At 43.6% G+C, this 15,243-nt stretch overlaps 1 protein-coding gene across 11 annotated transcripts in view; it reads right to left on the reverse strand.

The window, feature by feature from the left end:
* The window catches only part of LOC128340805 (cytosolic phospholipase A2 epsilon-like), a 96,883-nt gene that overhangs the window by 48,259 nt on the left and 33,381 nt on the right, over positions 1 to 15,243 (reverse strand). For 10 of the 11 annotated variants that reach the window (XR_008313988.1, XM_053286514.1, XM_053286518.1 and 7 more), the window contains one exon: positions 11,942 to 12,014. Coding sequence is in view for 10 of the 11 variants with exons in the window: in XM_053286514.1 (XP_053142489.1) it covers positions 11,942 to 12,014 (73 nt within the window). In the remaining variant the exon portion in view is untranslated. Of the gene's footprint in view, positions 1 to 11,941; positions 12,015 to 14,769; positions 14,990 to 15,243 lie in introns of those variants that run through there. The other variant, XM_053286522.1, reaches the window with a different exon arrangement.

A 15,243-nucleotide genomic window follows, 5' to 3' on the forward strand; every position in this document is an offset into this window, starting at 1 on the left:
AATGAACAGTCTGCTTGTGTGCGGGGAGAGCAGACTAAGCCCGCTCTCCCTGCACACCACCTTGAGGCGCTTCACTTTGATTGTGTGAAGTGCCTCAGTAAGTGCCAAATGCCTCCCTGAGCCAAGGGGCTCAGCAGCTCTCCAGTAGATGCAACTCAATGAATAGGCACGCAATAACAGGCGTAACATTTATAAAAGCCCTAGCAGAAACACTTTATTATATTCTCCCTTTCCCAATTCAAGTATATTTTCAGCAACAGAAGTAAAACCAGTTCTCAACACTTTTTAGATATGAGAGTACTGCACCTCAATGAAGAAATCAAGACTGCTCAGTTTCTATCTACAAATGTAGACTCAGGTTCATAATCCCAAAGGGCTACTTGGGTCAATACTCTCCAACTGGCCACCCAATCATACGGGGAGTTTCATGTGCACATATATTTCCCTCATCAACTTGGCACATCATTCCATCTATGCATGGGTGGGGTGGAGCCAACATGGCGACAGAGTAACAGCTTCGTCAGAGAGCTCCTGTTTTTTCTTCATCCTCTTATGGCCAAATTGTGTGCTGAAAAAGTTTTTTAATTAGCCTTGAGTGAATTGGATTGTTTTTTCTCCTGGATATTTGATGTCCATGAATATCTTGGACTCTTTGGACTGCCATGTTTTTCTTTTCTCAAAATTTGAGAAACTGATGGAGATGGAATGATCATTATCTAATAACTCTTTCTCTGTCTCAATTGCTCCAATGTCAAGTGCTTTCCCTAGCCCTCACTAACATACAAGCTCCCTTAGCCCACTTTCCAGTGATCATTGGAACTGGAACCATGGGGCTCGCAGGTGAGCCCGGTGCTTCCAAGGCAGCTAACCTACCTAAATTCCCCTCCCCTTAAATGAGGTTAACAGAGCGAGTACTCCCTTGTTTTTTTGCTTGTGTACTGCCGCAGCATGTGGCGACACACAAGTAGACCCCTAACCGGGAGGCTACAAGCAGTCTCCCAGGCTCGGGGGTCCCCCCAGAATGCCCTACACACTCATGCAGGGCATCCTGGGACTTCTAGGGGCCGAGCAGCCCCTGATCCCTGCAGCCCCCACCAGCTCTGTGACGGAGCCGGTAGTCATGTGGGTGGCCAATCCTGCCACCCAGGGCTGCAGTGGTGATAGTCTGCAGGGAGAGTGGGCTAAGCCCACTCTTCCCACAGAGCCCAGTAAGACTCTACACACCACTCATGTGTAGAGCCTCAATATCTTCCTGGGAAATCTGGCATTAAGAGGGTCCTTCTGACTTTCTCTCAGACCACTAAATTATATCCACTTCTTAGGACCTTTGAGATCCAAGTTACATGTGTATTCTCTGATGGTCCACCTCGGCCATTGATACCAGAAAGAGTTAATGAACCAAAAGAAAAAGCTGCGGAGAAAGAAACTATTTTGAGAGACCAGGCCCTTGCAACAATGGCCTTGAAGGAGTGGAAATTCAAACATGCATAATTTAACTGATAAGCAAAGGAAACTCCTCTTTGAAACTCCTGAAGGCATGGAAGTTAACTTTGTTTGATTTGCAAATGGTTGAACAACAGAAAATTAGTGAAAGTATTAAGGACTTGAAAGATTCCTGGACTTGAAAGAACCACTGTCTGCACATACGCAACAAGGGACATAGCTAAACTGTTAGTATAATGTCCATTGTCTGGCCAGTTATCTAAGGAGAAGGCATTTGACACCATGCATGCCAGCTACCAGAAAGCTGACTGTCTACCTCGACAGCTGCCATGAGAGAGAGCTCAGAGGCTTGAGTAGAGGCATTGAATCAGCTGGATCTGACTACAGATACTATGGAGGGCTTTGATTCTGGTGTGACTCGGGAGCCAAGCGTACTGGGGATGATGGTGGAATAAATCACTCATGACCTTAGCTTGGCAGAGTGATAGGGACAACCTCTCGAAGGAATATCACAAAACAAAGGATGATACTGTGCAGCTTGACCTAACACATCTGAAACCCTTGCCAGGCAACAGGCAAGTGGTGGATGTGACCTGGCCAGATCCATAGGAAACAGCTTTTGACTCATTTGGTGGTTGCTTCCTCCCCTGCCTCGAATAACTCCCCAGTTATACCAAGTGAGGAGCCCCCAGTTTCTCTGGTAACAGCTTCTGGGCTAACCAAGAAGCCCAGGGGGCTTGACTTCTTCACACCTTTTACAAATCTTAGAGGTATGACAGCTTAAAGGAGATGTCACTCCACAGATCTGTACCAATTTAGATAGCAAGGGGACAGTAATGCCTAATTTCTCTCCTGATACTGATGTTGATACCATGCCTGTGGAGCAGACCTGCTAAAATTCTCCCCTTTCACTGGATTGACATTCTACACCTCAGCACCCCTTATTGCTTATCTCCTGGCATATTGCTGGTTTGGCTAAGAAGTGATATCTTAAATAAGTATGACATAACTTAGTTAACCAAGTATGACTGTTGCAAGAAACTTGGATGACATAGGAACAGCCCTGCTAGATGGCACAAGTCCCATCTAATACAGCATCCTGTTTCACACAGTGGCCCACACAGTGGCCCACCAGATGCCTCTGGGGAGCCCACAGGCAAGAGATATGTGCATGCCCTCTCTCCTGCTGTTGCTCCTCTGCAACTGGTATAAGGCGACAGAGGATATTGATTGCCATGGGTTCAATACATTTACAGTAAATGCAGGGGCGTATCTAGGGTAGGGCAGGCAGGGCATGTGCCTCAGGTGCCACTTGAAGGGGGGTGCCATTTTTAAAATGATTTTTTTTAAAAAAAATGGCTGCCAAAAACAAATTGGCCACCATGCATGCTAAAATGGCCTCTGCAAGGCCCTCAGCCATGCCAGGCCTCACAGAGGCCATTTGAGCATGCACAGTGGCCATTTTGTTTTTGGTGGTCATTTTTTAAAAAATAATTTTTTTTAAAAATGGCCACTGCACATGCTCAGATGGTCCCTGCGAGGCCCTAGGCCTTGCCAGGCCTCACAGAAGCCATTTGAGCATGTGTGGCAGCCTCTAAAATGGCCACCACACCAATCTTTGCAGGCCCGAACAGGCCTGAAAATCAGCCTGGGATGGGCTGCAGCGATGAATTAAGAGGCCTGTGGGGGGAAGGGGGAACCTTTGAAGACCCCCCTCCCTCATGGCCTTTAGGAAGCCCCCTGAAGGGGCTACAGGTAATTTTTTTTTTTTAATTAATATAATATAAGTCACTGTACACATATTCAGTTTGGCACTATGTACAGAGAATCAGGGCTTGTGAATACTGAGATGAAGCTTATGAGCTAGGATTGTATTCATTTGCTCTTACTTTGCTTCTTGTGATAAGTGAGTTAAATGTGATGTCTTAATAAGATGGCTATTAATGGTGAGTTTGTCTTTGAATCAGTGTGAAATCCTTAGTATTAAGGCCCACTGGGAGTTTCTTGTTCTCTTTCTCTCGTTTTAACTGTCTTTCTGAAATACTAGAATATATTCCAAGCAGTGACACAGTTTACTCTGCATAGCCCTTAATTATTTTCAGAGTATCTGGGAAAAGTCAAATTCTCCATTTATTTTTAAAACTCATGTAATAGTGATGCTACAATGCATAGTAGAGAATTAGACAGGCACTTCTCTTTAGTTTTCCAAGTACAGCTCCACAAAGTATTTGGGTATTTCATGAGCCCCAGTATACTGAAATTTGTAGTTTTCCAGCAGTTTTTGGCCTGGCTATGTTCCCTGCTAAATAGTTTTTGCAATATTAAAAGATTAACGAGCTTGACATGTATTTTTCAGCTGATACTATGGTAAAGTTATCTGAAAGATGGGTGTCAGAAGGTTGGACAGGGGGCACAATTTCAGTGCTTGCCCTAGGAGATATTTTCCCAAGATACACCTCTGTGTAAATGCTACACCAAGTCAAAGGGAGGTAGAGCTAGTAGGAGGCTGGGTATAATGGTATCTACATCTCTACGTGCTGCAATACAGACTCTTCCAGGATATGATCAAGAGGCAATGGCTATTCTTGTTCATTATGATACTAGCAGTCTACTATTAATGTCGATTTCCCCTCAGTGGTTAAAAAGCTCGATGTAAGAGTAACTGGCACAACTTACAAAAATATATTGGCAGTATGCTAATTGAACTTCCTACAGTATATGTGCTAATTGGGGGAGATGTTAATGCCAGAAAGGGATCTGATGGTATGGCTCTATATGCATGATACTACTGCTGTTTTCCTGATCTATGTGAAGTGAACATCCAACCAAAATGTCAGTTTAAGGATAATGTCTCAAATTTTGTTGGATTTTGCCTGGCTTAGCTGGCCTATTGTCTAAGTCTGAACGTTCTTTATTTATTTATTTTACTTAGTACATTTATATAACGCCCCATACAGAAAAGTCCATGGTTCTGCCCTTTTCGGACAGGGCTTGTTCTGTCACAAGTCCCACCTTTGGCCATTTACTGCCCAAAAGCTCCAACAGGAATCATAAGGCTCTGTAAGCTCCAAGCCCTCCTCCTTGTCTGGCCCTGCACCATGGGCCAACTGATCCTTATAAAGCCCCTAACAATCAGGGCAATCCTTGCAAGATCTCAGCCTGGGACGAGAATTCAACCTGAAGTCTTGTGAGATCCCTCCGAGCTTTCATGAGACACTTGGACGATCCTGCAAGACCTTGCCAGGTCTCCCTCATCCCTTGTTTGGGCTGATTAGCGAGGCCATGGGCGGGAGCGCTGCAATCACCACCCAAGGCTTGGGTAAGTGGCTGCTCTTCACCACAGATGGCCAACTGCTCCTCCCTGCCCTCTGCCTCCATTCCCTTGGATCCTTCACAGAGGCATTATAGAGAAAAGGTAGATGCCACAAATATACAAGACTTGTTGTTAAAAAAAAAGGCCAATATAAACAATTACGCTTAGATTAAAAATGAAGGCAACCAAAGAAAGTTGACAGCAACTGATAGAGGTGGTAACATCGAAAGATTCTCACACTTTCTGGCTTAGTGTGACACAAAGATCAGGTAGTAATTTGGAATGCCATATATCCGCAGCTGGCTGGGAAGCTCACTTTTGTTCAATATATGTACAACAAAGTGATGCAATGGACTATATGTCCCTAGAGATAGAGCTATCCATGCAGACACTACCAAACTGACCATCTGTATCTATTGGAGAGATGAAGCAACTAATTGGACAACTGAAAAGGAACAAAGCCCTGGTTGTGATTTTATTCTTGCTGAGGTATTCCAATCTAAGATTGACTGGTGGGCACCAGTACTGACAGCACTTTTTACATATATAGATAAATCCACCCATACCCCAGAAGACTGGGATAGGGCAATTATTGTCCCAATCTATAAGAAAGGGCAAAGGAAAGATCCTGCCAACTATCGCCTGATCAACCTTTTGAATGTAGTCAGCAAGCTTTACACAAAGCATCTGTTTAGAAACTTTTAAGATTGGATAGAAGATAATATTCTAGCTGAAGAACAAGCAGTGTTCAGGCCAGGAAGAGCTACTATAGATCAAGCAATTATTTTGCAACATCTAGTGGAGAAGTATGCATACGGTTTCAAGATCCCAGTTCACACGGCCTTTGTAGACCTAAAGTCCAGTTTTGATGGACTATCCCTAAGAGAGGCTATGAAAGAAATTATTGGCAACTAATATTGAGAAAAGACTTCTATTGATGATATATAAGTTACATAGAAATACCAAGCTGAGAGTCAGATGTGGCATACAATGTCAATCAACTGATTCAATCTCTTCAGTATGAGGAATCAAACAAGGGTGTGTGCTTGCCCCCTTATTATTTAATTATTATATATGTTCAGTGGTACAACATCTTGATAAAAAAGAATTCCATCTCTCCAAATTAGCTGATAGGCATAGCTCACTGCTTCTGTACACCAACAATATAGTCATCCTTTCGTGATCTGCTATAGGACTAAGAAGAGGCCTAAGATCTTGTACGATATTTTGTGAGGATGAAAAGTTGCTGATAAGTTACAAATAGATGAAAGTAATGACCTTTGCCAGGAGGGTCAAGGAGAATAGTTGGTTTATTAATAGCAATAAAATAGACCAGGCATATTGTATTAATTATTTAGGAATAACCTTCCATTCATCTGGTCAGAGAGATGCACATTTAGATTATGCCTCACAAGTAGCACAGAGGAGTGCTTCGGCTATTTTATCCTACTATCATACCAAAGGAGGGTGATTTGTCTCTGTGATCCTGAAAATATTTGAGGCAATAGTAGTGGCACAGTTACTATACAATGCACAATTCGGTCCTTACTCTAACCTTGCCCTGGTAGGGATGGTACAATCCAAGTTTTTAAGATCAATTATGCAAGCCCCTAGATGCATCTCTAATACAGTGCTAAGATTGGAATTGGTAGTCACAAGTATGTAGATGTGAATTACCACCTTTTACTACTGGTTGAAGGTGGCATTCTCTCCAATGTGGCTGGCCCCACATATTTTATTATTATTATACAATTATGCAAGTTTTTGCATCTCAAATATCATCATCATCCAACCATAATAATCAAAGTCAATCAAGTCAACCAAAATGGATGACTTGATAATAACGTCCCAACTGGTTGAATACTGAGCAAAAAAGATTAAGAATTGGACAGCACTGGGAATGGATGAAGTACATGGCTTCTGGCTCAAACATCTGATCAGCTTACATAAAAGATTAGCTGAGCAATTGAATGATATACTCGAAGGTGGAGAACTTGATGAATGGATGACAGCTGGCAACACTTGTCTACTTCTGAAAGACTATGAAAAAGGCACAGTGCCAAAGCAATATAGGGCAATAACTTGCTTTCAAAATTATAGGGCAATAACTTGCTTTCAAAAATTGCTCATAACAGAAATTGTAGCAGACGCCATGCAAGACCATCTAGAAAGGAACAGTTTGTTACCAATGGAACAGAAGGAAAAACGTCAGAAAACAAGAGGCACAAAAGATCAGCTTCTTATTGATAACATGATTTTGGAAAATTGAAAACTAAGGAAGACAAATCTAAATGTAGCTTGGATTGACTATAAGAAAGCATTTGACTCATTACCACATAACTGGATTTTAAAATGCCTGGATATGACTGGAGTGAATGATATCATTAAAAACTTTGTTTAAAAAGGCAATGAACACATGAAAGACTCATTTGCTAGTCATCAGAGAAGAAGTGGGAGAAGTTAACATCTGGAGAGGAATATTTCAAGGAGACTCATTGTCGCCTTTACTTTTTGTAATCTCCCTAATTCTGCTATCCATTATTTTGAACAAACCAAACCATGGATACCAAACTTCAAAAACATCAGTTAAGCTTCCCCACTTTCTTTACATAGACAATCTAAAGCTTTACGGAAAGTCACTATCTGAAACCGAGTCATTACTCAATACAGTTAGAATTTATAGCTGTGACATCGCAATTAAGTTTGGATTGGACAAATGTGCTATATTGGCAATAAACTGAGGGAAAATGACAACTAGTGAAGGAATTGAGATCCCAAATGGAAACAACATAAAGAGTCTGCCACCTGAGGAAGGTTATAAGTGTTTGGGCATTCTCCAAAGATCAAGCATGCTGAAGTGAAGACCAAAGTTAGTAAGGAATATATCAGGAGAGTAAGACAGACACTGAAATCCAAAATCAATGGTGGTAACACTATCAAAGCAATCAACACATGGGCAATACCTGTAATCCAAAATACAGCAAGTATTATTGATTGGACACAAGCAGAATTGTATGCACTGTATAGGAAAACCAGGAAAATAATGACCATCAATCATGCCCTGCACCCAAGAAGTGATGTTGATAGGCTGTACCTGCCAAGAAATGAAGGTAGACGTGAAATGTTGCAAGTCAGACAGTCTGTTGAAGAGGAAAAATGAGCATTGGCGGAATACATCAATGAAAGCCAAGAAGAAATGCTACAGGAAGTGAGTAAGACAGGACTGCTGAAAATAAAAGAATCGAAGGATGAATACAAAAAATAGCAGATGAGGAATCGACAAGAAAAATGGCATTAAAAAACATTGCACAGTCAGTTCTTTAATGACATACAATCAAAAGTCAACAATAGCACAACATGGCAGTGGTTAAGGAAGGGTTAAAGAAAGAAACAGAAGGTCTCATTTTTGAAGCCCAGGAACAATCACTATGAACAAATGTTATAAAAGCAAAAATTGATAAGACACAGAAAGACAGTAGGTGCTGATTATGCAAGGAAGCAGATGAGACGGTTGAGGAACTGTATGTTGTTGTAAGAAAATCGCACAGACTGATTATAAGGAAAGACACAACAAAGTTGCTGCAATGATCCACCGGAACTTTTGCAACAATTACAAGTTGCCAGCAAGCAAGAATTGGTGGAACCATCCAATTGAGAAGGTTACAGAAAATGAAGAGGCAAAAATCCTTTGGGCTTCTTGAATACAAACTGATAGGGCATTCAGTGCACAATATGCCTGATCTGACAGTCATTGAGAAGAATCGAGTTCTGATAATTGATATTGCAATCCCAGGAGATAGACAAGTCAACAAAAAACAACTGGAGAAAATATCTAAATACAAGAACCTTCAGACTGAAATTGAGTGGCTCTGGGAAAAGAAAACAGTAGTGGTGCCAATAGTTGTTGGTGCCCTCGGTGCAGTAACAAAAGAACTTGAACACCATCTTGACACCTTGGGCATCAATAAAATTACAACACATCAACTACAGAAGGCTGCACTACTTGGGACAGCATGAATACTATGACAACATTTTTAAATTTTCTTTAGTTATCCTGGAAAGGGCCTGATAATCAAAGTACCAAATCCAGTCAATAACGTCTGGTAGACTATGTGTAAATAGCATAATAATAATTTGAGATGCAGGAAGTTGCATAATTGTATAATAATAATAATAATTAATACAATAATGCAAGCTCCTCCATCTCAAATTATTTACTACTACTACTACTACTACTACTACTACATTTATATACCACCTTTCATACAGGAACCTTGCAGGTTCTACCCAGCAAAGAGGGGCAACAGGAACGTTGCCTCCAGGATGTGTTCTTGGGTATATCAAGCCCCAATTCCATGATCAACTGTGCTCTTAGCATACCATCTAACTTGGAGTCACCAGCTGCTAGGGCGATTTACTGTTCACAGACCATCACGCCAGGCTGTGTCCAGTTCTTTGTGCTGCTCAGCTTTCTTGCCTAACCTGATCTGCCCAGTCTTCTTTCCCAACATAGGAAGCTGGTTCCATGGAGGAGGCAGCCTTGTGGATTCACCTCTATCATCTAACCTCTCTGGTCTTCTCACCCCCGCTTATGACCGAGCTGTCCCTGAGGAATGAGGTCCTTCAATTGTTCCAGGAGCACTGAGGTCTCTTCGCCCAGATCAGGTGATACGAACATTTGCCCCTCGCTGGGCCCATCTCTATACCTACTCCTCTTTCTTAAATCCTGCTGCCTCCTTCTCTAAAAACTTTCTCTTGCCCACCTGGGAATTCACACAATTAGGACTTAAGCTAAAACACCTCTTTGCAGTTGAACATACTTTTAATAGGATTGTTTTAACCACACATTTCTTTCCACTGAACTCCTCCCTTCAATAAACCCCTTTTTTGATTTTTGAAATTTCAACCTTGCCTCAAGTCCAGTTATTTCCTGGGTCCACAACTTTGTGTAAATTTTATCTGACGTGGAACTGTCCTACCCAGAGCTAGTTTCCCCACACAAAGTCCCAACACAATTTTTTGGGAGGTTACCAATTATTGTGGGGGTTACCAATCACCCTGGGGCAGTTCCATTAATAAAACCACCAACCAACCTAATCCTTGGCCCGCTCTCCCCGCAGATGATCCTGGCTGCAGCCCTGGGCAGCCGGATCAGCCTCCCACATCGGCGGGGATTTGGGGCTGCATGGCCCCCGGAAGTTCCAGGATACCCTGCGCAAGTGCACGGGGCATCCTGGACAGACCTCCAGGGCTGGGAGTCTTGTTTCAGCCTCCCGGTGGGGGTCTCCGCGTGTGTTACCACGGCGCAGAGCTGTGCCACAGCAATACACGATTAAAAAGATGGGGTTAGCGGAGCGCTCGCCCAGCTAACCTCATTTAAGGGGAGGGGTAAGTTAGCGGGTTACCCGCTTTGGAGAGACCGGGCTCGCCTGCAAGCCCAGTGGTTCTCACGTTCTGCCAAAATCGGGCTAGGCTCCCTTAGCCCGATTTTGGCCAATCGTGAGAATAGCCTCAATATGTGCTAAAAGCCTCCCAGTCTTTCTTGATATTATTTTCTGTCCCACATAGTTGTTGGGTAGTCCCCTGCCAGTGCTCATTTCCAGTAAAAAGCCTTCGGGGCAGCAGTGTACCTCCCTCTCATCACGTGCATGTGCATGCATGTCAGACAGGTGCGCGTGCACATGACGTGCACATGCGCACCGGGTACTTCCAGCCACTTCCAACCGAGGAGGGGGAAGGGGTGGCAGGGAGATATGAAGGCTTTTACTGGCCCGTCCCGAAGGCTTTTACTGGCAACGAGTGCCAGTGGGGGGAAAGCGGCGGGAGGGGTAAGTGCACTTTCCCCCACCCTTAAAGTAGCACCCCCCCAACCTCGAACTTCTAACCTCCCTGGTGTTTGAACCTGTTCAGAGGCCCATAAAAGGGCCTTTGAACAGGTTCGCACACATCACTATTTACTATTGCCTCCTCCTGCGCAGTATGAGATGATGCCTTTCAGCATCTTCCTATATCGCTGCTATCAGATATAGTACCAGTGAGGATTCGAACCGGCAACCTTCTGCTTGTTAGTCAAGCATTTCCCCACTGCGCCACTTAAGGTGAGTCAGTTACCAGCCTCTGAATGATGTTCATTGGAACATTTTTTTATTTTTTATTTATTTATTTGTTCTATTTTTAGACCGCCCTTACAAAATAGCTCAGGGTGGTTCACAAATATCATAAAACAGTTAAAATCAATCAGTGATCGGGAATAAAAATGTTAATACACAATAAAACAGCTAAAAATAAAATAATTCAAAACCTTATAAAAACGCGATACCATTGAAAACCCTTTAAAACATTTTTAAAATCCTGGAAGGCCAGGCCGAACAGGGAGGTCTTTGGGGCTCTCCTAAATGCCAATAAAAAAATTCAAATTCAAATCAAAAGAATTCAAACATTTGCTTGGCACCTGTTTTTCTTCACAACAGAAAGTTAAATCTGTTTTATTCACACAATGTTGGTTTATCAACTACCAACACCACATTTTGGTATTGCTCTTCTTTTTCTTGCTAACCTTTTTTTGGTTTTTGGATTTAAAAATTATGTTTTGTTTCCATCTGTTTTATCCAGAGGTTTAGACCCAAGGTTGCGTTCAGCATTTGGCTGGACTGGAGTTGAGGGAGGAAGCTCCTCTCTCCCTCCCTCCCTAATTGGCTGTGTGGGCTATCCTTCAAGCAAGAAGGAAGCCCACACAACCAGCCCTCTCTGCAGTCTCGCTGACTGCAGAGAGGATGCACTCTCCATTGTCTGAATGCAGACAGGATAGTGGGATGGGGGTGGGGAGAGCCAAACTGCAGGTCCATTGGACCTGTGGTTCCATGTGATGTGCGCATGTGGCCAATCATATATTTTTTAGAAAGCAATCAGCGTACAGATTATCTTTAGAAAGCGATGTCAAATTTCAGTGACATGAATTATAATATAATTATTATTCTCTGCGTAAACCACCCTGAGCCATTTTTGAGAAGGGCGGTATAGAAATCAAATCAAATCAAATCAAATCAATCAATCAAATAATAAATAATAATGAATTTCACCCATGAAATGCTGTTAATAAAGATACCTAGGGTATTGGTTAAAATTATTGCTAAGACATATTCAATAAATTTATGAGGGACTATAACAAAAGATCAAAATACTCACAAAGATCTTGTCTATGGAAATTTCGCATTCGTATGATTCTTACTGTCAGCATATAGCAAGGTGATTCTTCTCTCTGCAAAACAAGACAAAAGAACACAAATGAGCCTTCTAAGTGCTAATTGTACTGTCTATGATTTATAATAAAAAAACTGATTGTCTAAATAGGAGAGTGTACATGAACATGAAATAATACAACATTTAGAAACTCTCTGCCAAACACATCTCATGAAGTGGGCTTTTCCCCACAACTACATTTCTAACTAGTGATTACCTTTCAGGATCCAAGTAACGTTCCAACAAGTCAATACTCTGAAATGACTGGATCATCATTCTTCCTTGTTTCCCAAATGGCACAGCATAACACTGAGTCACTTAAGCCCACAAGACTCCTTTTTGTTTGCTTTATGGATTTTTTAAGCACAAGGCTGAAGGGGCAACTGGATTGGCAGCAATAGCAACATCCAGGAATTGAGGTGGTTCACTCAGTTGTAATGGGGGCTTGTTCTCAACTAAATAACTAACCAAATAGTTAACCCAACTATCTGGAACATAGATTTTTCTGGCATGGGAGTTCAACATAAGTTTGGATAGCCATAGGGAATCACAATCTGTCTCCCCCCCGCCCACTCATACTGTTCTGCAAGCCCTTGTAATTTATCAGCATTTTATACTTACTGACTTGTTATGTTCAAATCCTTGGAATAACAATGAGAAATTTTATCTATCTGAATCACAGTTATCCTGTTCATGTAATCATATTGGCTAAAACAGAGTCAGTGCTAAAACCCTGACTAGCATTGATAAATGATTAAGAATAAAGTCCAAAATGGCAACCTAAATGACCTTTTCCAGTCATACATACATGTCCAAGAAGCATTATTTTTATCATAGGGAATCACGCCTGTTGGTACCGATACATGTCAAGCCTCCTGCAACTACAACTAATATTTATATACTACTTTTCAATAAAAGTTCCCAAAGGTGGTGTGTGTGTGTGTGTGTGTGTGTGTGTGTGTGTGTGTGTGTGTATGTATTAGGGAGGTGCATAAAACCGGTTCTCCCCGTTTGGTTCGGATCCGAACCGGACCGGGGTGGTTCGGTTTTGGTTTTGCCAGACCACCACCCCGGTCCGGTTCGGATCCGAACCAAATGGTTCAGATTTCAGAAAGTAGCTGGTTTTGAAGGGGACCTTGTGTTCTACCTGCCACCCAAATTTCAGGTCGATTGGACCTTCCTCTGATTTTTTACAATTTTTTTAAAAAAAATTCAATTTTTGCCCATAACTCCCAATGTGGAGCACTTAGGGGCAAGAAGCTGGGGTGGGTGGTAGCCACCCATGGGTGTCCCCCACCCCCAAAATCCCAAGGCAATTGGTTGCTCCTAGTATTATTGGTGAATTTTTGGAAATAAAAAATTTCCCATTGGCTAGAATGGGGGTTTGGGGCTGCCCCAGACCTGCCTCTGTGGGGCGGCAGCACCCCCAAAGTGGGTCCGGGGCCATGGCAAAAATGGCCTCAGTCCTTCCCAGCAATCCCCGGAGAGATAGGAGTGATGGTTTTTTTAAAATTAAGATTTTCTAAGGCATTAAATAATATCTAATTGGAAAGAATAGAATGTGTGTCACTGGGTGAAAGGTGATAAAAAGCCACATAGAGAGACAGTTATTCATTTAATGCCTTAGGAAATCCTAATAAAAAAACCATCACTCCTATCTCTCCGGGGATTGCTGGGAGGGACTCAGGCCATTTTTGCCATGGCCCCGGACCCACTTTGGGGGCGCTGCCACCCCACAGAGGCGGGTCTGGGGCAGCCCCAAACCCCCATTCTAGCCAATGGGAAATTTTTTATTTTCAAAAATTCACCAATAATACTATGGGCAACCCAACAATTGCCACCCCAGCTTTTTTGCCCCTTTCTCTGGGCGCCCTAACACGTAACACCCAGTCAGTCCACCTTAATCCTACTACCACCACACCTATCCAAGCAACTAAGAGGACACTCAGAGAGACAACACCAACTCTCTGATCTAACAAAAAGGCCACTGCTGTTGCTGCCTGCCAGCACAGCAGCAGCAGTGGAGCAGCACACTAAGCACAACAGCACACACTCAGAGAAGAAGCAGGAGGCGGAGCAGCAGAGCAGCAGACCTGCTGCTCTGCATGATGGGTGATGTGATGCCCAAAGAAACCACCGCCTCACTCAGTGCCTGCCACTGACTAGGCCCGACAGACAGAAGCCAGCCAACCTGCTCTGCTCTGCTGCTCCCCATGGATGATGCACACACAACCTACATCCGCATCCAAACCAGACCAAGTGCGCAGAGTCAGCACAGGCCAGCAGCCACCAGCCCAGCAACAACAACAACAACTACTACTACTGCTACCACCACATCCAGTGTTGCTGCTACACTAACATTCTCATTCCAGTCACGCGCGCCACAGCCTGAGCCTAGCACACAGCCAGCAGCTGCTGCCAGCCAGTGCCTAGCAAGCCAAGCCAACATGAGGAGGAGACCTAAGTAGATGGCGCACGCACACCAACCCATCACGACGCAACTGCAAGGGGAGAGGGCGCAATTACAGGCAGGAGGAGGAGGCGAGGCAATCCTAGCACAGAGATTTGAAAGTTTAAAATCCACCAGGACAGGACATCTTCTTCTTTTCTACCACCACCAGCTGTATTGTCTAGTTAGTGAGTGCTGTGCAGCACGCAGCAGCTCAGCTGAGCTGCGTGTGAGGATGATAGTAGCTAGTTTAGTTTCAGCAGACTGAGCATTGAGCATGGGCAGTGGCATTGGGAAGGAAGCAACACAATTACACAGCACTTACCTGCTGCTGCTGGTTCTAGAAGTTGCCTCTTCTCGTCTTTTCACCTCTTCTTCGTGTGTGTGTGTTTGTGCAGTGAGTGCATGCCTTTTGCCTTACTTGAAAGAAATGCTTCTCTGGTTCACCACCACATATTTGCTCAAGGACACAGAGAGGCCCAAGGCAGGTGGTGGCACCAGTGTGAGTGCATGTGTGCTGGTGGTGTTTGCCACCACAGGTGTTTTGTGTGTGTATGTGTGCGCTGCTTAGATAGGAGGGGGGAGGGGGAGAGGGATGTGGCAGAGGGGATTGAAGGGGGAGGAGGGTCCGGCTCAGAGTTGGGTCAGCCACATATTATGCACACACGTGATCATGTGTGTGCTTCGGTGGGAGACCAGATTCTCATCATCTGCCAGGCCGGGGTTTGGGGGCAGGTGAGGTGGTGGTGGGCTGGAAGGGAGGATGGAGGGTGGTGAAGAGGAAGGGGGGAGGATGAGG

The sequence above is a fragment of the Hemicordylus capensis genome, chromosome 1 (genome assembly GCF_027244095.1).
Source record: "Hemicordylus capensis ecotype Gifberg chromosome 1, rHemCap1.1.pri, whole genome shotgun sequence".
Taxonomy (NCBI): Eukaryota; Metazoa; Chordata; class Lepidosauria; order Squamata; family Cordylidae; genus Hemicordylus; species Hemicordylus capensis.